Source organism: Daktulosphaira vitifoliae, unplaced genomic scaffold (assembly GCF_025091365.1).
Source record: "Daktulosphaira vitifoliae isolate Bord-2020 unplaced genomic scaffold, ASM2509136v1 Scaffold_1, whole genome shotgun sequence".
NCBI classification, from domain to species: domain Eukaryota; kingdom Metazoa; phylum Arthropoda; class Insecta; order Hemiptera; family Phylloxeridae; genus Daktulosphaira; species Daktulosphaira vitifoliae.
The window spans coordinates 16,310,537-16,334,219 of record NW_026099572.1 but is presented as its reverse complement, the minus strand read 5'-3'; the positions used below and the strand labels follow the sequence as shown (position 1 = coordinate 16,334,219).

The window sequence follows — 23,683 nt, the reverse complement described above, 5'->3', positions numbered from 1 at the left end:
TAAATTCATGTGTTAGTCAGAAAAAGAGCCTTTGTAAGACTTTTATTATTGAAAATTAAACAATAGAATACAATAATACATTGGATCTATTATTCATAAGACTAACATAAATATCAATATATTTTGTTAAATTATAATAATAAAATTGCAAAAGAAATTGTAACTAATTATTAAAAAAAAGTGTTATAAGTCTTAAAATTATAAAATAGACTGCAAGTAAATTTTTGAAAAAAATATTTTTCTCTATGATGTTTAGTAAAATTAAAAACAAATAGGTAGTGCTAATGCCAAGGATGAGCCACAGTAAACTCAGATTTTCTTAGTCCACTATACGATTTATGAATTTTTAAATAATTATGATTATTACGGTGAGGATTATGTTACTGTCTCAATAAAGGTTGGTTTCAGTGTAGTCCATTTTCTGCATAAGTTCAGGAACCATCAGAGCAAATAGGGTTACATTAATAAGTAGAGGTTTTCTAGTGTACGTATCTTTTTATTAGCAAAGCTATATTGTCATGAAAATTTCAGTTGATTTTTTTTTTACAACTAAAAAATAATGAGCAATAAATGATCATGACAGCTTGTCTTTGAAAATTGTTATGTTCTCCTCATTATAAATTTCTAAATGCGACTCTATATAACAGAACATAAAATAATCATGCTACAGGCTTCATAAAAACTGGGCTGTTTTTTTATAAATGAGGTAAATTTTTAGAAATTATATTCTAAAATATTAAAAAGATAACCTTTTTCTATCCCATATCTTATTTGATAAATATAATTGTGTCATACAAATTTCTTTATGTCCCGGTTTGGTTAATAAATGAAAATTAAAAGAATGTTAAATATTAAAGCCTTGTCCAATTTTTAGTACACCTAGCTATTATATGTCACTAAGGTAATTAGTAAAGTAACTTATTAATTTGTAATGAAATTTCAAGAAAAAATCTCATTGCCCATACACAGATGCTTTTTACGTATTATTTTTTTCTTAGACATCATGTATCTATTTATAATAAACATTAATACTTTAATATTCAAATTTAACCTTTGAGGAAATATACACAATGAATCAAACTTCAAGTATCATTTGTTACCATGAAATTAATTTATTAGCAAAACAAATTAAATAATATAATACATAAAAGTTAATAGGGAAAAATTTATTTTGATTGTGCTTTTATTTAAGCAATAAAAAAACCTATTAAAATTAATAATTATTTTCAGATTACAAAAATGTGATTGTAATAATGACTGAAAACTATGCCTTAAAATTTTCTGAGTTTTTCCATTCTGTTGGCAAAGAGTCAAGATCTTGTTTTAACTCGTAGTTTAACACTGAAATATGCCCAATTAGTTCATTAATTGAATATTCACCTTCTGCGTTTATAACTGATACTAAATCTTGATCTAAGTCTTCGTAAATTTTAGTAAAATCTGTGTTACTATTACACTCGTTAGAGTAGAAATTAAACATCGAGTCATATTCAGATTTCAATACATCTAACATTATTACTTTAGACTTGCTATTAATAGTTAATTTTTCTTTTAGTTCTTTGATAAACATATTAAATGGTTCTACATCACTAATCCAAGATTCTATATTATTCATGGCTTGTTTTAAATTGTCTGTTGCGAGAATAACGTAATCTCTATTTATTTTTTTTCGGTTCTTCATTGCTGTTTTTCCAGCAATTCTATCAATAACTTTACTAGCTTGATCCTCGTTTTCAGACTCTTGTTCTGAAGTTTCTATGTATGAATCAAGCATACTATCAATGTCTAATTCTCCGTCATCATTTATGACTTCCGAAACTACTACACCTTGTTTCTTAAATTGATTTTTATAAGCTTCTTTTTCCTCAGCAGTTTTCCTCTCAAATTTTATATCTAACATTTCTTTATTGAATTTAATAGTGGCATCTAATTCTTTGATTTTTTCTCTTGCAACCTTAGCTGCAAACAATTTGAACTTTATTTTCGATGCTGTTTCTTTAAAACCTTCTTGAGCACACTCCAATGCTCTTGTACCAACAGTCACTGCATGTTCTGAAGCTTCATCGGAGTTTTCAATTTCCTCTTTAAATAATTCACCAAATTCAATTGCCAAGTCGTCAGTAGGAATATACTTTGCTGGTATATCGTCTAAATCATTAATTATGGTAGGAGTATTTTTTAAATCATTTAAAACGGTTTCGCGAATTATTTTTTCTGTTTCCTCTCTATTTGACATAACTGTAATTAAAATATAGCTACTTAACTTCGCGATCGGCATTAAATATCTCAAACTACGGCACATAATGCTGTGTTTTACTTTAATATACATATTAGTTACTATTTGGTTAATAACAGACAAATCTTGTTGCAAAATTTCTTTTAGTGGTTTCGGCTCTTGTCTCTCTGGATTTGCTATTATTTGATTGCCGACTTTTTCCCATGTTTCATTTGTACCATTGGATATACCCTGAACGACCTCTAAAACTGTTGAAGCTTTTAATTGATCGAACATCAATATGACCGTTAAAAAAGTGTACAAGTACATATTTTGCATAGCGTTTGATTCTTGTTTTAATGAACATCGGTTAATCTTTATATAGGTACTTGTGTGTAAAAGAAGTTAGTATAGACATGTTTACTTAATTTCCATGCGTCACAAGTGTTTCAACTTGCATATTTTAGTCTTTCGATAATCAACAAAATAGTATACGTCGCTTATTAGAAAAATAATATAATTAAAATCAACAAGACTTCAATTGAAATTCCGCAGAAATAGTATTAGTGTCAGAAAAAATGAAAGCAATGATTGATCAACTTAATAGAAGAGTACAGTATTAAGAGGATTAAAAATAGCATTGATTATATTTTACCTGTATAACTATTAATAGATACCTAGAAACATTGTTTACATTAGCTCAAACACCCAAAAAGTCATTATACATAAAAGAAAAAAGAGAAACCACTCTAAATTTTTTAATAAGTTTTTTAAACTGGGTCTATATATAATTAAAAGATTTTGTCCAATTAATATACTATTATATTGACTGATTGAAGTCTAATCGACGTGAATGATGTTTTTATAATATTTTTTTAAATATTTAGTTTCACTGACCTCGCCATAAGCCCAACAAGAAGGAGCTTAGCCCTCTCGGATAACTACTAAACTTTCCAAAAAGTTAAAAAGTATATATGTTGTTATATAAATGTATAATATTTTTTAACATCCTTAAAAATACTGCTATTCTAATCAGTGCTTATGGGCTTCGTAGAAAAAAAATTATTAATAAAAGATTATTTAGTAATTTTATGTATTATATATAAAATTAAGTATTTTTTATAAAATTATTAAATAAAAATTAAACCTACATGTCATTGATCTATAAAAAATAATGCTTTTAATCCAAGTAATCATCAAATAATTTAATAGAAATAAATTTTTTGTCTTTAAATTAAAAAATTTTATCTTGCAAAATTTTATAGCACACGTGATTATATTATAATTTACCAAGCAAAGAATTTAAAGGAAGAGGGGGAATTGAGCCTTTTGTACCCCACGCGGACGCCAAAAGTAATAACTCAAAATGAAACAGCAAGAAAAAGAATATTATTAATATTATTATTCACTGTAAATCAAATCTTCAACTAAATTAACAAAATCTTGAAACTCGAAATTATATTAAGACTAAATTGATATATCAATGATTTATAAAATAATCAAAGATTGAATTTATGTAGTTACAAATAGTTTATTTAATACATTTCAAAGCATGCCGTCAAATTGAGATTTTATTTGTTAAAAAAAGCAATCAGAGTTCAATTGAGTTTGAAATATATCCCGAGAAATACTTTTTGTAAGTAAAAAAATGACACTACTTAAAATAAAGGGTTGTTATACAGAACTACGTATTATTATTTTTTCAATAATACTTTTAAAAAATAATTATTCCAAATTTTTCTCATTTAAATTCATTAACACTATGCATCCAGATATTAAGTAATAATCGATTCCTAAGTCAGGTTGTAATGTTAATTAGAGAAGACAAATCAAAATAACTCTTTTTAGTATTTTTCATAGTTCATAAGAGTTAATTCAAACAACTTGTCCTCACCCCTTTAACCAATTATTATTATGGCCCACCAGGAAAAATTGATTTTTCATTAGATTAGTCTAATACAACAATCAATATAATATAGTTTGATATTAATTTTGCCATCTGTTATTGTTAGGCGATAACTAATGAGTTTTTAGATTAATATAAACTATAAAAAACAAATTCATCAAATAATGCGCATAAAAATAATATCAGTATACCTACTAAACATTAACAGTGAAATAACGACTTAGACAAATGAGAAAATATAATGTGTAATAAGCATAGATATTTTTTTAACTCGGACAAATATTTCAAATTACTTTTATTTTTTTACTCACGTAAAAATTATATTTTTGTAAAATTGAAATTTGTAAAATAATTAATAAATGGAAAAAATTATTATATAATTCGGGAAATTGGCTAAAACAGTTTTTAAGAGTTAATAATAAACTAAATTTTATCGAATATTGATAGTTTTATAATTTATATAAATTATAGGCTTAAACATTTTCTAATATAAAAGCATCTAAACAAAAATTGAACAAAATGAGTATATTTACACTTATGATAGCAAATAAAAGTCTATGACAATCATGAAATAATTTAATGCAAAAAGCATAATTTATTGCCATAAAATTCTATTGTATAAACATTACCAAAATGTTGTTTGACAATTACTACGTAGTCGTATATTATTAGAAAACAATTTACAATATTATATATTATCAATCACTAAATGGATAACTATTGTTAGACAATTTTTATAAAAAAGTGGTCAAGTCAAATTTTGTCATTTTTAAAAGATATATATAAGTTTTAAATGTACAGAATATTCAGAAAATAAGGAAACAAGTCAATTGTTACACACAATGAGAACAATAGAATCCGTTTCCTTACTTACTGATTACTCTCTCTATGTTATATATTACACTGTAATATCAGTGTGTTATCATAGTATTAAAAAAGAGATATCAAAATGTTCGTGTTAACCAAAATGTATATAGAAAAAGAAAACACGTTTTATATGTAAAAGTCTTTTTACATTTAATAAAATATATTCATGTTAAGATAAATGGAATTTGTGTTTATTTTATAACTGTCCTATCAAAATATAGAACACTCTATATATATTTAAAACTCAACCATACATTTATACTATGTTTGTGTAGAATTATTGCCTACTCTTTACTTTTAACTAGGCGGGATGTATGCTGTAACAGTTAAAAAAAAACGTGTTTATAGTACCTTTTGATCGATATATTTCATGTCATTGAATTAACTGATAAAATATTTATTGATAAGCTCTTCTGGTCTGTATCCACATAACATAACAACAATGATTATTCATAATTAGTGAAATAATCTCTCAAATATCTATCTAAATATTAAAGTAAAGTTATCATTTATTCCACGGTTGCAGTATGTTGATTTGATTGATTACAGTAGTATAGCTACATTACTAGGCATTTACAATTTTATCGAGATTTGAATTCAAGGTTACGAATTGCGTACCAGTGAGATTATTTTTTCTATCATGACTCCTAAAGTAGTTTCGGTATATGAAAATACAGAAAAACTTGGAATAGAACTAGCAAAGAATCTCTCGGAACTTGCTAATGATGTACTTAATAAAGGTGGAAATACAGTATTTAAAATTGGGCTCTCAGGTAAGTTTCTAACTATTTTTTTTATACTTAATTATTAGAAGCCCAAATAATTTTAGGAGGATCTGTGGTTTCACTTTTATCAGAATATTTGGCCAAGGTTGAAACTGATTGGTCTAAATGGAGATTTTTTTTTTGTGACGAACGATTAGTTCCATTTGATGATGCAGAGTCAACATATGCGCAATATAGAAATAAATTTATTGGCCATCTTCCTGTAACAGAGGATCAGTTTATCAAGATAAATCCTCAACTTTCAGGTAATGACTAAGTAAAATACTATAAGTCTTACAAAAATTATCCTAGTAATCTTCTTGAAATGTTACATTCATTTCCAAATGCTATGGTTAAATGCTATCCCTTAATCCTAGTGTTTTTACTATTGTGTAATTTAAATATATATCTATTTATATTTATATATGTAGGGTAAGTCATGAAGACATCATAAATCCAATAATCATTTCACTGTAATTTTTTTTAAGCTGAGAAGGTATTAATTTTACTATAATATGTTTTTTTTTTGTATATATCTGTCGCCACTTTATCAACTCTCACCGGACTAATTTTTTTTAATGATAAGTCAAAAGATCACAAATTGTTTCTAGTTGAAGACATTGTCCTTAAAAATTGAAAAAATTCCCTCATTTCATATAAATGAGGCAAATCTAAAAAAAAATTACAATTTTTAAAATCAGTAAATTTTTTACTTTTTTTTTTTTTTTAACTGTTTTAAAACCTTACGTATTTCCCTTTCATTTTTTATAAATTTTTTGATAATCTGACTATTTACCTGCCCATAAAGGGTATTCAATATAGCAACTTTTTTACGAAAGTCAATTTTTTCAACTTAAATTCTGTAAATGTTCTGGTAACACTGGGTCCTTTAAACATATGTTAAATTTAAGCTTCTATTATGTACTATAAATTTTAAAAAAATATGTCTTAAAGATTTATCTTTTATGTACAAATGGTTGCATTAGTTAAAAGTATGCTATTTTTGTGTTGAAATTTCAATTTTGTTTTCAGATTAAAAATACTATAACTTTTTGAAAAATGTACGGATTAACACAAATTTTTATTTCTAAATATTTTATATATACCCCTTTCATCCAACATGCTTTTTTTTAATCTGACAATTTCCCCTTATATAGGGGGGATTCAAAAATTAAAACATACATTAAACAATTTGACTTCTTCAACTTAACTTTTGAAAATGTTCCGGAAATACTACGTTTTTTTAATATATGTTCAATTAAAATAATTTTTTAAAAATTACAGCATTGGTTCAAAAGTTTTTGGATTTGTCATATTTTCTTGACTCCCTTTGTATATTCACATATTTTATAATTAAATTTTTTATAAGGTTTTAGTGTAGAAAGATACACTTTTGAATTAATGATAGCAATAGTTATAATATATTTTTTTAATTTTAGTTAATGAGGCTGCAAATGATTATATTAAAAAAATGTCTGTTTATTTTGCTCCTTACGAATTACCTCGCTTTGACGCATTAATATTGGGTGTTGGTCCTGATGGACATACATGCTCTTTATTTCCTGGGCATAAATTATGTGATGAAACATCAGTTTGGGTTGCACCAATCTCTGATTCTCCAAAACCTCCACCTAATAGAATTACATTAACATTTCCTATTTTAAACAACGCTAGATACTGTGTATTTGTGGCGACTGGAAGTTCAAAAGCTGATATCATTAAGGTATTTTCTATTGTTAAATAATTTATTATATATTAATTAATAATACTTTTTAATATTTTTAGCGTATTCTCAAGGATAATGAACATTTACCAGCTAATTGTGTGAAACCTACAAATGGCAGTGTACAATGGCTCTTAGATGAACTTGCAGCCAAATTGTTACAAGATGAAACATCATTATAATTTATGAAAATTTATTAAAAAGTTGAAGATATAAGAAACTAAAATTTCATTAAATTATGAGTGTTATGATAAATTTTAAGTTAAGTGATTGAATTGATTTTATAATTTATTATTGTTAAAAGTTAACTCAGAAATTAGAAAATTTTATGAAATAAAATAATTAATCTCAACTAACTGCTCATTTAATTAAGTATATACTACTTACCTAATTTTGAAGTGATATTTCTATGAAATATTTTATATTTTTAAATTTAATTTTATTATATATTATATATACATTAAACAAAAGCAAAGCAGTTTTACAAATATATTTATGAATTTGTTTAAACAGGAAATCACTCTGTATAATGAATTTTTTTTAATTTTTTAAAATTAAGACTACTAGTTAATATTACTATTAGAATTCAGTTTTAAATAGCTTTATATAAAATAAGAGAAAGATTGAAAAAATATTTAACCAATAAAAATCGAGAAATGCTAGTTAAAATAAGCTAAAAAAAAAAATCTCTGAATTATTATTTATTTAGATAAAATCTAGTGATCAATGATAAATCAATCACCTGCAGAGTAAGTAGAAATCAATTTCGTCTCTGACCCATTACTTTTTATAATAATTATTTTACAAAATTTTTGTTCAAAGTTAGCTTTTGTTTTAAAAAAATAATAACATAAATGAATTTAAAAATCAGTATTTTATTTTTTCTACCTAGTACTATTTGATTATGGAATAAAAAACGGATCCATAATTGAAAAATTGGTAATAATTAATTTTAAATGTGTATATATGAATAATAGACAAACCTAGAATACAAAATTGAAAACATTTATTTTGTACAAGGCGAACAAACATAAATTTTACAAGTAACAATATATTACAAAACAAAGATGTCATAAGACACTAGGAACAAACTTAACAATATGTTTTAAGAGAGAAACAAGTTATTTAATTTATTAAAATAAAGTTATCTTAAGTTAAATTTATAAAATTATTAATTTGGTAATTAAAAATGTTAGATATTTTCATGAACAGTAAAGAAACAAAATGTTTGGACAAAACTAATTAATTTGACTAAATAAAGAGATTTTGGTACAAATTTTGATAAATCATATAACATTGATCTAGTAACAAATTATTATTATTAGAAAAACATTTTATTGGAATGATTGTAAAAAAAATAAATAATACCAGAAAATTGAATAGAGAATCAATCATGTTTTCCTAATTGTACATTTTATAAAATACTATATTGATGTAAAATATATGCAGGCTGTTAATACTGGTAAACATAACATGACACATCATGGTTGTTTGTAAAACAACACATCATTAATGTTATGTAACCAAACTTGAGGCAATAAATTTCTTCTTTATCCTAATACTTCTAACAGTGCTTTAAAAGAATATTATTGAAATTCATAGGTTTTAAAAAAGTTTAAATTTTAAATATCAGTTAAAATATTTGAGGGAAGTAATAGAAAGATAGTGAAGAAATTAAATACTTCATAAATAATTTTATGACATGGTAACTCCAAGACCTTCTCGACATCGTTCATAAACAACATAACTTATACTAACAGCTGGTGCAACTTTCATAAAGTTAGGAGTTATGCCACGATACAAGCCACTGATACCTTCTTTAGTCCAAATTTCTCTAAAAACAGACATCATTGTTCTACTATCAGGTCCCTCTAAATCTATAAAAAATTAAAAGGCACAGACATAAATTATATACTAATATAGAATTATATCAATATTTATTATGACATACGTGGTGCTTGCAGACGAGTACGAACAAGCGCTAGAGGATATGAACAAACTTGACCGCAAGTGCTAGACACTGTACCACAAGCTAAGAGCAAAGGCAATCCAGGTTTTTCCCCATCATTATGTGAAGCAATGTAGTTATTCTTTAATGTCTATTTAGATAATATTAATACAATATTAAAGCAGGTCATACAATTTTTCTACACTTAAATTAATATTCACAGAGATATTAATGTAAAAAAAATATTGCAAATTTAAATCATTACCTCATAAACAGCAAGATCAATTCCAGCATATGGAAGTATGCCCAGTAAGTTGGGTATGTAACCTCTATAAAAACTTCTTATACCTTCACGGTAATACATTTTTTGAACACAATCAAATATACCCTTATATTGATTACTTTTCCTAATAGCTAATCTTGTTTTTAAAACCTAAAAAAAAATTATTTTAAAATTAATTGGTTTGTTAAAAATGTATTTATATTTTTAATATACTTCTAAAGGATAAATCAATGATTGGCTAAAACCTCCTGCCAGTGATCCAGCCAAAAATCTTTCAAATATTGTTAAGTCTTTTGTTCTTGATCCTCTTATTAAGCGTTTGGCTTGTTCATAAGCCATAAATTTGAATGCTGATTCTGGAGCTATTTTAAGCACATTAATGCCATTTCCACGCCACATACCCCTAATGCCACCTTCTTTCAACATATTTTTGAAACATGAAGATATATTGCTTTGTTGATTACCATAAACCTAAACATTTTTTATTAATAAGTCTAAATAAAATTGATATATGAATTTAGTGTAATTTTATATGTCTTAATTAGTTTAATAAAAATTTAATGTCTGTTAGATATCAACATTGATAAGTGTTCCATAATTGCAAAAAAAAATTTCAATCATATTCGAGAACATGACATATTTAAAATTTGTTTTCTAATTTCTTTAGTTTAATTAATGGTGAAATTTAATAGATATAAAAATTTTATTTAACTAATTTAAATAAATAAAAATACAATTTGGATTCAGTGTATTAAAATACATAAGGATAGGTGGGTTTCATTAAAAGTGTTTTTGTGTGTCCCTGTTATAGTATATAATGGTATAAAAGTTTTACAAAAAATTTAATTTTAAAGTTAAATGCTATTAACTTATAAGAAACTGGTGACAATAATAAATTAATTTTAACCTGGAGAAAAACTTTAAGCCTATCTAAAGGAGCAGTAAATGTTCGCGAGACAGCTCCAGCAATTCCACCTGATACAAGATGACGCCACCACATGCCAGTTTTCATTTCAGTTTGAGTGAAATCATCTGGCACATTCATATCTTCTCCAATATCTATGTACTTAAACAATGAACAAAAATGTCTGATTATTACAACCATTAATTAGAAATGATAATTTGAAAACAAAAATGTTTTAAACATTAACGTTTTATAGTTGATGTGTGAAATGAAAAACGTGTTTGGTGACATCTTAAAACTTTTTAAAAAATTCTCATTTTCACAGAACGTCCACTATATACACAGGATAGGCCACGATGTTTTGGACCATCTTAAATGCATATTTTAACTTCGATGCGAAGCTGAGAAGGTATTGGTTTTAATATGATGTGTTGTTTTTTGTCTGTTACACCACTTTTACTCAGCTCTCACCGAACCGATTTCTTTCAACGTTGCGCCAAAAAATCACAAATCGTATCTAGTCAAACACATTACCGTCAAAAATTGAAAAAAAAATTCCCTCATTTTCTATAAATAGGGGAAATGTCCAAAAAAATTACAAATTTAAAATTCGCTAATTTTCGAAATTTTTTTACTTAAAACTGCCATACCTTTTTTAAAAAATAAAAAAATCAATATAATTTTTTTTTCATAGATGCTTGATGTCTTTCATTTGCTATATTTTTTATATAAAAGCGACCCTTTACCTGCCCACAGGGGGTGATTTAAAATCGCAAATTTTTCATAAAAAATTTAATTTTTCAATTTGACTTTTGAAAATGTTCCGGAAATTTTGACACTTTTATATATATCTTAAATTAAAGATAATATAATACATTTTCGGACTTCATTTTGTCTTAACGGTGAAAATGGCTACCGAATGCTATTTTTGTGTAAAAATACTCGATTCGACATACTTTTTTTTAAAATAACACCATTTCCCTTTATTATATATATTACACTTATAAATCATAAAACTTGTAATCAGGATATAAATAAGGAAATAGGAGGAGATCATGTAGCTTTTGGAATAATCCAACAATTTTTTAAAATTAAATACTATCTTAAGATTTGCATCGAAGCGTTTTTTATGATAGTGATATTAATCACTGTCAGATATTATTATACTTGACACAACTATATCACATCCCCAATGTGCCGCGACCCCCCTGTGCTGGGTTTTTTATTATTTGTCTCAAATAAAAATTTTAAAAAAGACTTCTTTTTCTTCAAAATTTTGAATTAGCTATTTTTAGTCCTTTTCTTATAAAAAGGTTGATGGCAAATTTAGAATAAGTACTTATTGAGATACAAGCATTTCATTACACAGAGTGGGTATGTAGCCCAGGTGGGTACAGCTTGACTAATTTTTATTTATAATCCATACTTTCACCCACGTTACATATACCGATTCTAAATTTAAATGTTTGTTTGTCAATAATGAATAGTTTTAAAATATATATTAAATTTTTTAAAGGGCTAAAAATTTTTTTTTATAGAGAGAGTATGGATAAACTTGCCGCCTTAATGCTCACCACACAAATGTAAAACAAAATTCATACATGATTTTTTTAAATTTTCGACAAGTTGATAACTTTATAAGAGTAGATGAGATAAGATAAATAACTATTTACTTAATTAACTAAATAATATTATTCAGTATTTTAAACAAGTGGTTCAAATGTTTATCAACAATATTTTCAGCGATTTATTTAATGTATAACGATTTTAGTTGTAAACTTTGAGCCATTTCTTTATTAAATAAACGTTAAATTTTAACGTCATAATTACATGATACCATACGAAATAATAATATTTTTCAGAAATATAAATCAATTATTTGAGTAGATTTTATAGACATTTTTTATAGACAAAATAATATAAACATGATAGAAAAATTTAATCATATATTAATTTAGAATACTATAGAATAGTTATTAAATAGAAAATATTTATTTATTGTTTTTGAAATACTCTCGGATTTTATTAAATGTATTGAATTATTTATTTAATATTTAAATTATTTAATTTTTATGTATTGAATTACTATTATTGCAATGATATTCTATTTATTAAAGACATATTATTACAATAATAACAAATTGCCTTAATAAATTTAAAATCGAATAATTAATATGATAATTGTTCGTCTTCTAACCTAGCCAAATTTTTCATTCTTAAAAACAATTATTTTACTAAAAATTTAATATTGGGCCATTTCATATAAAATCAACATTTTTTTTTTGACCATAGGTCTTTTAATTTTGTTTAAATATATTTGCTCTTTCTTTAGTCCAAATCATGATAAAAAATTGAATGTTCCAGAGCTTATGGCGCCGTAAAAACGGCATAGAAATAAATACATAACATTTAAACTTTTTTTAAAAACGAGTTGAGAAAGCTCTAGTTTTCACTTTTGTTTTTTATATTATGTCTATTTCTCTAGAAAATATATAAATGAATAAACCATCTCAAAAGTTTAAATTTTTTAATGTTGAAATTTAAATTTACAATAAAAATAAACCGCAATTTAAAATTCTGAAAAAATGCCACATTATGGAATACATACAATAAATCATTGACCAAAATTTCAAGATATATATAAGATATAAAATTTCAATGATACAATACCCATCTCCTAATAATACAGAAGAATTTATTAAAAACAAAAAAATAGCAAGTAAAATATTGAGACAGGAAAAAAGAGCAGCGGAAAAAGAACTTATCTAAAAAATAGAACATTGGCTCAACCCAAGATTATTCTTTAAAAAATGCAGATCAATAAAGGAAGGTTTTAAAGCTCAAACCCGTATAACAAGGACCACGATGGAAACTTGATTAAGAATGAAGAGGGTATTATCCAAAAGTTTCAAAAGCACTTTGAGAATATTTTAAACATTGACCACGATGATACGAATGAAGATGAATATGTGATGTATCATACGGCACAACCTCTCCTTGAGGAACCAAGCTATAAAGAAGTCGAGGATCTTATCGGGATTTTAAAAAACAACAAAGCCCCCGGAGAGGATAATATTAATTCTGAGTTATTAAAGATCGGTACTAAACAACTTGTAAATAAAATACATGGACTTTTAAAAGAAATATGGAATACCAATCGTATACCTGAAGATTGGAAAACAGCCATCATTTGTCCCATTTTCAAGAAGGGTGATCCCATGGACACAGGTAATTATAGGGGAATCGCACTATTAGACTCCTGCTACAAAATTCTATCCCTGACGATACTACGAAGGTTGGAAGTATACTCCAAAGATATAATTGGAGACTATCAAACTGGATTTATAAGAGGAAAGTCCACCTCTGATCATATATTCACTATAAGACAAATAATGGAAAAATTTTATGAATTTGGAAAGGATATCCACATGTGTTTTATAGATTTCAGACAAGCATACGACAGTATTAATCGAGAGAAACTGTGGATGACACTAGAGGAATTTGGAATCCCAAAAAAACTTATTCATCTGATAAGAGAATGCTACACACATACCTTGTGCAAGGTAAAGTTTGGCAACGGTTTATCGGAGAGCTTTGAAGTTAAAACTGGCCTTAAACAGAATGATGCACTATTGCCAGTCCTTTTTAATTTGGCGCTTGAAAAGGTGGTCAGGTCAATGCCAACGAGTCAAGGCATGGAGATTCTGTTCAAAAGTACGCTCCTTGCCTATGCAGACGACATAGATATTATAGGAAATACCCGACAAGAAGTAGCGACAAGAACAAATGATTTAATTAAAGCAGCAAAGCCAATGGGCCTGGAAATAAACCAGGGCAAAACAAAATATTTAGTCATGACGAGAGGAACAAGGGATAACTCTCACCTAGTAGTTGAAAACTATACTTTTCAACAAGTGAGTGATTTTAAATATCTTAGGGTAAACATAAACCAACAAAATAATATGCACAACGAAATTAAAATAAGGATATCTGCCGCTAACAAGGGTTACTATGCTTTAGAAAAATTATTTAAATCAAAACTTCTTTCTAGGCGATCAAAAGAACGACTATACTCAAGCTTCCTACGGCCAGTGTTAACATATGCGTGTGAAACATGGTCAACCACTAAAGGAGATGAGGAAAAAATGGCTTGTTTTGAAAGAAAAGTACCCAGAAGGATATATGGACCTATTTTAGAAAATGAAGTGTACAGAAGAACTAATAGAGAAATACAACAAATTTATCAAAAACCTGGTATTAACGCTTTCCTCATGAGCAAACGAATTGAGTGGCCAGAGCATGTATGAAGGTCAAATGGAATTTTAAAGAAAGCACTAGAGGGAAAAATAAATGGGAAAAGACCTAGGGGCCATCCAAGACAGCGCTGGATAGACAGGGTCAATGATGATCTTAACAAATGCAACCAGGAAGTGATGATAGCAGACAGTGTTGATAGAGATAGGTGGAGGAATGTAGTAGAGGCAGCGAAAGTCCTTCAAGGACTGTAAAAGCTGAAGAAGAAGAAGAAAATTTCAAGATGGTGTCTTTACAAACTTAACATAAAGTCACATAATTTCTAACTATTAATTTATAGTAAGAGTCACATAGTAATTTACATAAATAAATATAGTAAAGAGATTATAAACAAATTCAATCGTATTAAAAACACAATATATATTATTTGTACTAAACAAATTAGATTTTGTCCTTGCAATAAATTTTAACGCAGTCTTAATTTACAGATACCTGTCAAGTGCTTCTTTAACATTATATTTAAACTATAGTCAAAATCATAATTAAGCCAAACTTAATTAAAAGTCTAATCTAGTTAATTCGTGATAAAAAATATATAAATTATCTTTTTCCTTAATAAGTTTAATTATAAGGCTTAAGTTTTGTACAAATTCAGAATTTGGCAACGAGTTTTAACTGTCATTTTTCTTAAAACTCTAGTATGAATTATAAAAGTTAATATCATTCATTATTTGATTTTTAAATTTTAACATCCGAATCTGATTTAAGTATTTTTTGAGGGAATTAACAGTTATAGATACATACAAGAACTTCAGGATTTTAGACTAACACTAATATTTTATTATCGAAACTACGTTTATTAAATATAATTTTCGTTTAGTATTTATATAATTTATACTTCATATTGGGAAACAAAATTGAACTTTTTGAAGAATGTGAATCATTATTCTACGAGATAATTGAGAACTAATTACTTTATTAGGCATTGATAAAAGGTATAATAATAAAATAAATAACAAACTAGGAAGAGTTTTAGTCTCCAGATAATAAATAGTTATGAAATCGATGATCAAAGTCCCAATGAGTAACAGAATAAATCCATTAACATATTATTCAACTTTAACACTATACTACTGTTAACATTTATAAATATTTTTGTTTTGACAGAAAATTCAATCAAAAGAAACACAATAAATGATGAAAAACTTTAAAAAAATAATGTTATGCTTAATGGGCCGATTTAATTAAGTTGTGAAAATTATCTCAAAAACATTTATAGTATAAGTAAAATTACTACATTTTTCTAATATTTTTGGCGGGTACTTACGTCAACAGAAACCATTTCTTTATATAAATCAACATAGGAATTAAAAATATCACAACACGTAAGGCAATTATCGTCAATACTACAAATATTTAACTCATTAAATTTTATAGGAGAATATTTGAGTGTTATCAAATAATTCGTAGTCATGTTGGTGGAATTTGAATAACCTACATCAACATACAAACCAAACTAATTCACTTTAACTACAATCCATCGTAAAAGACTAGCGTACACTAAGTTATAATACTTTGTTCAAAAACTATATTGAATGATGGCTCATTGTCAGCTGGCGGGGGCACTCATACAATCCAATAAGCAATACTTAAGTATTATTTCTTTGTTTTGGTTGATATAATTGTAATATTACGTTAAACAAATTTAGCAATAATCATAATATTATTATTTCATATTATATAACTAGGAAAAATTTTTATAATTTTTGTTTTAATGAGATATCAAAAAGTGAGAAAAATAATTAAATAATCATTTAACTTAAACAGTTACCAAGGTTACTATTAATAAATTAGCATCTTAAATTAAAGCTAATGTAATATACTTTATTATGGAAAAAAAAAATTTGACCTCTGGACTTGTCTTCATGGTGAAAATGGCTACCGATGCTATTTTTGTGTGAAAATTCTCGATTTTATGTTTTACATTTTAAACTTCATTATACTATAACTTGTTGAAAAATGTATGGATTAATACAATTTTTTTATGAGAAATAATATTTTTTAATAATTCCTATTTCATTCGACATACTTTATCTTAATAAGGAACTAGCAGATCATGTAGCTTTTGGAATAATCCAACAATTTTTTTAAATTAAACACTATCTAAAGATTTGCATCGAAGCGTTTTTTTTTTATTGTGATTTTAATCACTATCAGATATCATTATTCTTGATCCAACTATGTTACGTCACCACTGTGCTGGGTGTGTTATTTTTTTTTATATGTAAATACTTATTTTTTAATAATAAGTAATAATATTAAAACTTAGAAGTAATAGAAAAAGTTTAATCGCACATTTGAAAACATCGCGAAAATTATATTTTTGTATCTGATGAAAGTTCCTTTTAGTTTAGTGTATTTATTCATAAGTAACAACATTTTTTTATTAAAAAGTATTGTATCAATCCCTTTAAATTTTTATACGCATTAAAAGTATATGAATATACAACTCCTTTTTATTTTTATAGTATCCGTAAAAATTACAATATTATATTATTGAATATCAATTTCATACTAAGTTTAATTACTGTAATTATTATGTATTCATATATTATAATTATAAATCGGGATAAAATTAAGGGAATAAGTGTTATTGTTGTTTTTGAAATAATCTACCAATTTCTTAAAATTAAACACTATCTACAGATTTGCATCGAAGCGATTCTTATGATAGTTATTTTAATCACTGTCAGATATCATCTATAGTTGTCCCAACTATGCCACGTTCATACTGTGACTCGACCCCACTGTGCTACCATTTTTTATGTTACATATGTCCGAATTGGCTCAAAATTTATCTTCTTCTAATATGTTTATTTCGTTCATTTATAGCTTTATGGATACATTTTTTTGTATAAAATCCTGGACTGAATTTTGTGACATTTTTATGTAAAAAGCTGTTGTAACTTGGTCCATAGTTGTATGCGGTTACTGCTTTATCTCGTATTATACTCAATATAGGTTATATCTCATCATCATACATGTCTGATCAGCTTTTGATAATCATAAAAAATGATTTATTTTTTTTTATTAGATGTAGTTTAAAATTCATTTTATAATTAATGTAAGAGATTTATATATCTTATGATCAAGCAATTTACAAATGTGTTGAAATAAAATTACTTGGCGTTAGATCTAGGTTGATAACATAATGTGCTACTCAAAAAAACACGTTATTGAGTCTGTTTTAAAGGGAAATTATTAAAATATAATGCCGAATACATCAAAAAAATGTATTTTTTGATTTTTTGGTGTATCATTGAACAATAACAGTCCAGTAAGTACAGATATGGATAGACACAAGCAAAAAACACACCATAGTAAAACTAATACCTTCTCAGTTTTCTATTGAAGCTAAGAAAATTATTTTTATGTACACGTATCTCACCAGACATTTTTTTGCGCCACTTATTTAATGTTAATAAATTAACTCTTTATTTTATTTTTTTTTAAAGCGATATTGTATTATGATTCCCCATCTCTTTAGCGACACTTATATTGAAAATAACAACAAAAGTTGTTTTGTACTGTGCAATGATAGCTTTGTCGGTAATTGGATAAAATCAAATAATCAAATATTATATATACAGGTGTAATATCAAGTATGTATTAATTTGTAACTATTTTTAGGCAGTCGGTATTGCTCTACGTAACTCTTAGGCCAGTCAACGAAGGAGTAATTTTGGCAAATGGCGGAAAAAATTCACAACCAATTTTTTTTTTTTTTAAAGTTGAATTAAGATATTTATAATGATATACTAAAAGTCCTCATCGATTGGACTTGAGATTTTTTTTTTACAGCCTCGCAAAAGTTCAAAAATATGAGCTTTTTTAATTTTCGTAACTGTTTAAAATAAAATAAAAAATTATTTTATGGTTCTTGACCAATAGAAACATTTTGATGAATTTAAAAATAAAAAAACTATGTTTTTAAATTTTTATAGTTAGTTATAATCATTTAACTTAAACAGTTACCAAGGTTACTATTAATAAATGAGCATGGTAAAGTTTCGTGACGGATGGTCGTCAAAATTAGAGTAATCTCAATGAATTTCAATGCACCAGAATATTATTTTACAATGTCACGGTAAACTTGATACCTTTTTTTTTTTTTAATAAAAATAATTTTTAGTAAATAGCATTTGATTTTTTAACATAACTATTCCTTTATTAGATATAAAAATTTAAAGTTTCAAATTAGTTGTAAAACACATTGTTTTGAGTTAACATTTATAAATAAATCATTTGGCAATACAGATAATATAGATGTATATATCGTTAAAATTATTAAAGGTTTTCTTAAATTTTTTTTATAATTTCTGGTCATTTTTTTTATGATATCTCTATAGACCTAATTTATAACAACGTTTTAAGGCGTTTGGGTACCGACTGCTTTTTAGTCAAAAACAACCAATTTTTGTTCTATCAGTACGACAAAACTAGTGATGTGATAAGAGTTCTGAAAATAAACCTGAATTCAGAATTATGTCACTTAAGTATCGATCAGGCCATTATTTTGGAATTTTGATGTTTTTAGCTCTTGAGTATAGTTTAAAAATTTTGCATTGAAAGAATAACAATTTCAAAAAAGTGGCCTGACCGATATTAAAAAAAATATGATGCTAAATTCAGATATGTTTTCAGAATTCGCATCAATAGTTTCGTTGCACTTATGGAACAAAAACCGGTAGTTTTGTACGTTCAAACTTATGGTTTTTAAACAGTAGCTGTTAATTTGACATGCTCTTGCGTGGATGTGCGTTATCCGTAGCACCTATTTTAATGTCCATAGATAGGCCAGTCAACGAAGGAAAAATGGCGGAAAAAATTCCAAACCAAATTATTTTTTTTTAAAAAGTTGAATTAAGATATGTATAATGACATACTAAAAGTCCTTATCGATTGGGCTTAAGCTTTTTTTTTTACAGCCTCGCAAAAGTTTATATGGTATTTACGCAGGTCTCACATTATTATGACATTGTAAATCAAACTTTAGTTGTTTTCTAGGACAATTGCTCACATTGCATTTGTTATTTTTTAAAATATGATGTTGATGAAAAGTAATGTATCGAAGTGAAATTTAAATAAGTCTCAAAATAGTGTAATTACTATTACATCTAATAGAAACCTAATTTAAATCTACTTTTAACATATACTTACTGTTGAGTGCCGCCAATATTTTATAAGTTCATGTAAATCAGTAAAAGGGCAATATAATAGAAAATCTCGCCATTCTTCAAAACTTATTTCTAAGCTACCATCTGTATCCATCCTAAAGCATAAAAGCAATTACCAAATAAGATTTACTAGAAATAAATAATTTCAAATTATTTTATTTTGATTTAGTGGCGTAACCAGGTTTTTGCAATGGGGTAAGCTATCACCCAAATAATTTTTACCTAAAATGTAGGTTAACTATTATGAAAAGAAATGGTTGACTAAAAGGGACATAGTTTCTTATTTGGATATGTGACTGGTCTGATTAAAAATGCCTCAACAAAATTGTACTTGCCTTTTAAGGAGTTTTAAAGCTTCAGCATCATCAACCTCAATTCCTAATTCCTGAAAGGCTCTAATTAATTCTTCTTGATCAATTTTACCTAAAACAAACAATATTTTCATATTAATTAATATAAAGAAATAATTGTTTTTAGTTATGAGTGTCATGTGTTACAAGCCCAATAAAAATAATATTAAAAATAAAACAAATTGTCTTAAAGTGAATTTTTTTTTAAGGGATTACACTATTTGTTTACTTATCTATCAAAACAATTTTTTTTTAAAGTAAATTTAATAATTAACTTCTTAATTTATAATTTTCTTTAATTAATTAACTACTTAAAAATTGTAAAAGTGAAGTTTTACAATTTTTATAGCGATTAATTACTAGTTATTATAGCAAGTCACTTAATTTATATAACATTTTAATAAAACTAGTTTGTAAAGATTACAAATTGAGAGTAAACAAATTAATTTAAAAAAATATATTTTTCATTAATGAATTTTTTTTTGAATTTAACGCTTAATTATTCTATAAAAAAATGAATAATTTTGAGATTGTCATTTTTACATTTTTCTTTTATAGAGTATTATAACATTAACTTAAATAAGCATAGTAATATTTTATAAGATAACTAAAAGATTATTAACATAAATATTAATTTTTTTTCAAATATTTTAGTTACATATAGCTTTACATTTGTAAAAAAAAATGTGCTTTGAAATACCTTTATATAAAATTTGGGTTTTAAAAATATATATTATAGGTCAACACCCTTGAAATTTCAATAGAAATAATTGTATTGTTATTGTATGTTAGTTCCCCTGTAAAAGCATGATATGTTTTTCTTTACAAGATTATTCTATTCTTTCAATTAAAATTTCACCAAATATTTGCCTATGATACTCATCCCAAACAAGTAATAATTGATTAATAAATATAATATTGCTATGTTCTACTTAAATGTTATAGTTTATTAATTACAACGTTTACTATTTATTTTAAATATTTCAACGATTTATCTAATGCAACAAATACTAGTTTTGATTAAACATTTTATAAAAAAATCTAAGCTTCTAATACTTTAACAATTATTTTAAATGACCTATTCATACCCAATTCTTTATAATAATATTTTTTTATTAAAACAAGCTTAAAAGTTAATAAAAAATATAATTTGTATAATAATTACTAGAAGTTACATATATTTCATAATTTTTAAGAAAATTTTTATAAATATTGAATACTAACAAATTAACTTCAATTATGATAAAAATATTTATATAAAACTCAATTTTTAATAGACTTACCATCCTTATTTTTATCAATATTTGAGAAACTGAGCCTTAATGATTTTTCATGTTCCTTTACATAATGAATAAATTCTGCTAATGTTATTGAACCACATTTTGTAGCATCAGACATTTCTAAGAATTTCTATACAAAATATTTTCTTGAATAACCATACAAAAAATAAATCATAAAAATATTGATTGATATTTACTTGTGCATACTCCTTATCATGTAAAGCAATGGACAGATCATGAATATCAATTTTACCATTTCTATCGAGATCTAACGATTCAAAGAGTTTTGCTAAACGCAATTCATCTTCATTTGGTAGTTCATGTAAATAATGTGGTGGCATCACATTATCAGTACTAGCACTTCCAGGGGTAGAATGAAAATTACTGATAGTGTTTACCATTTTTGACAATCGAATTTGATTTTAGCTTAATTTTTATTAAGAGTTCAATTAAATTATCGATGTTAAAAACACATAATAAAAAAAATAATATTATTTGATGAATAGAAACATTCTCAGTTACAAATGAATTAATAAAAATTAATAATTGAACAATTCGAAATTTCATTACAAATCAACATTTTTTAATAATATTTTCACAATTTAAAAAAAAAAATTTGTAAAATGTTAGACAACTCATATCATTTTATCACTCATCTGACGTTATCAATCCGTTACGTTCATCATTGTCGTTGATAAAATTTTACTGTACTGTGGTATCTATATGCTTGAAAAAATAACCACAATTAAACCAAAAATAACATTTCTGTAAATCGATAGAAGTATAAAAATTGTCATATATTTATAACTAAAATTTTAAAGTTTACGTACTATTATAACTATTAGGGATAATAAAACGTTGCAGTTAATTAACTAGTTTTTTTTTCGAACAAAATATGCAGATTTGTAGTTTTAAAGGAACGATAAATTTCATTATGATTGCAAAAAATTTGATGGCCTATTAAATAAATTAGTATTATCAAAATGTTGTTAGTGTAAAACTATTGATTCACATTCTGATTGTTTTCAAAAACTATCGACAGAAACGAATGTTTTTTAATAATATTTAGTTATTAAAAAATTGAACTATCGACTACAGGACTCTCAAATATTTTATCCTTTATTTTTTATTTAAATTAGAGATGGTAAATTTAGCTCATTCAATTGAAAAGTTCATTAGTTCACAGTTCAATTTAGTGTATAGTTCAAAACAACTATTTATTAGTTCAGTTAGTTTTTCAGGTTTACTTGTTTCACAGAATCCTGATTCGAACGAATATAACGTTTGTTTTACATAATAAAATCAATAAAGAATACCAAGTAAAGACAGATTTTTCTATTAAAAATATATTTTTGATCTAAATGGGTCTAGTAAATATATTTATCGCTATGAAGCATATTTTCATAATATTCTACTTTAATCAGACAATTGTTAATAAAACAAAAATTATGGTTATATGAATTCTTGTAAAATATTTAATTGGGAAAACCTATTTAACTATTTAACTAGCTGATTATTTTTTTAACATTAGCTTTACCCGACTATAATAATATTATAGTGCCTATCGAATAGTTTTTTTTTTATTTTTAGTAAAGAATGTTTTTAATTGGCTGAAATCTAGTATAAAAAAGTAAAGTACATTAAGGTTTCAGCAAAGTGGAATGGATGCGGCATTTTTTAGATCAATATTGACTGATAATTGATAGTCTTGGATGCGTATTTGAAATAAATTAGAAAAATCACATGATATTTTACTTAAGAGGCCAATTACTTATAGAGGTTAAGTCAACATAATATTTTTCTATCATTAATATATTGCATTAAACATTAATTTGAAATAATTCAAAATGTTATGAGTATTCTGTTATTATCAAAACACCACAAAATCGTCAAATTTTATCGAAAATCGTATCATTTTTTGTTTTTAGAAAGTATAAATTAGAATTACTTAA

General features: G+C 25.5%; 2 protein-coding genes and 1 long non-coding RNA gene across 5 annotated transcripts; 2 read left to right on the top strand and 1 right to left on the bottom strand.

Annotated features, from left to right (window-relative positions):
- Positions 1-5,323: 5,323 nt before the first annotated feature.
- LOC126894011 (6-phosphogluconolactonase) lies at positions 5,324-7,827 on the top strand. Of its 2 annotated transcripts, none has more exons than XM_050664634.1 (4): positions 5,324-5,761; positions 5,845-6,018; positions 7,192-7,475; positions 7,538-7,827. In XM_050664634.1, exons 1-4 carry the CDS (start codon positions 5,629-5,631, stop codon positions 7,655-7,657), a joined length of 711 nt encoding a protein of 236 aa, XP_050520591.1. In that variant the 5' UTR covers positions 5,324-5,628; the 3' UTR covers positions 7,658-7,827. The 2 variants fall into 2 exon arrangements, with proteins under 2 accessions (XP_050520591.1, XP_050520590.1); XM_050664633.1 differs by having other exon boundaries at positions 5,357-5,761; positions 5,818-6,018.
- An 828-nt stretch (positions 7,828-8,655) lies between these two features.
- On the bottom strand, positions 8,656-22,347 carry LOC126902434 (calcium-binding mitochondrial carrier protein SCaMC-1-B-like). 2 transcript variants are annotated; one of them, XM_050679708.1, is made up of 9 exons: positions 21,929-22,347; positions 21,735-21,861; positions 20,437-20,524; positions 20,085-20,196; positions 10,614-10,772; positions 9,920-10,177; positions 9,689-9,856; positions 9,427-9,574; positions 8,656-9,352 (listed from the first exon to the last, which is right to left on the bottom strand). In XM_050679708.1, the coding sequence occupies exons 1-9, from the start codon at positions 22,130-22,132 to the stop codon at positions 9,171-9,173; spliced, it is 1,446 nt and encodes a 481-aa protein (XP_050535665.1). In that variant the 5' UTR covers positions 22,133-22,347; the 3' UTR covers positions 8,656-9,170. The 2 variants fall into 2 exon arrangements, with proteins under 2 accessions (XP_050535665.1, XP_050535673.1); XM_050679716.1 differs by lacking the exons at positions 20,085-20,196; positions 20,437-20,524; positions 21,735-21,861; positions 21,929-22,347 and adding an exon at positions 16,192-16,514.
- Positions 17,924-19,373, top strand: LOC126902843 (uncharacterized). Its single transcript, XR_007703354.1, has 3 exons — positions 17,924-18,201; positions 18,380-18,473; positions 18,555-19,373. It is a non-coding gene; the product is annotated as an uncharacterized LOC126902843 (long non-coding RNA).
- Positions 22,348-23,683: the final 1,336 nt, after the last annotated feature.

What these genes read in the sequence shown, in the direction of transcription:
- LOC126894011 (XM_050664633.1), top strand. Translation starts at nt 5,629, where the DNA reads ATGACTCCTAAAGTAGTTTCGGTATATGAAAATACAGAAAAACTTGGA. An exon ending in ATTTAAAATTGGGCTCTCAG is followed by an intron (nt 5,762 to 5,817) that starts GTAAGTTTCTAA and finishes AAATAATTTTAG; the next exon opens with GAGGATCTGTGGTTTCACTT. An exon ending in GATAAATCCTCAACTTTCAG is followed by an intron (nt 6,019 to 7,191) that starts GTAATGACTAAG and finishes TTTTAATTTTAG; the next exon opens with TTAATGAGGCTGCAAATGAT.
- LOC126902434 (XM_050679708.1), bottom strand. Translation starts at nt 22,132, where the DNA reads ATGGTAAACACTATCAGTAATTTTCATTCTACCCCTGGAAGTGCTAGT. An exon ending in GCTTTAAAACTCCTTAAAAG is followed by an intron (nt 20,197 to 20,436) that starts GCAAGTACAATT and finishes TTTATGCTTTAG; the next exon opens with GATGGATACAGATGGTAGCT. An exon ending in TACTCGTCTGCAAGCACCAC is followed by an intron (nt 9,353 to 9,426) that starts GTATGTCATAAT and finishes AATTTTTTATAG; the next exon opens with ATTTAGAGGGACCTGATAGT.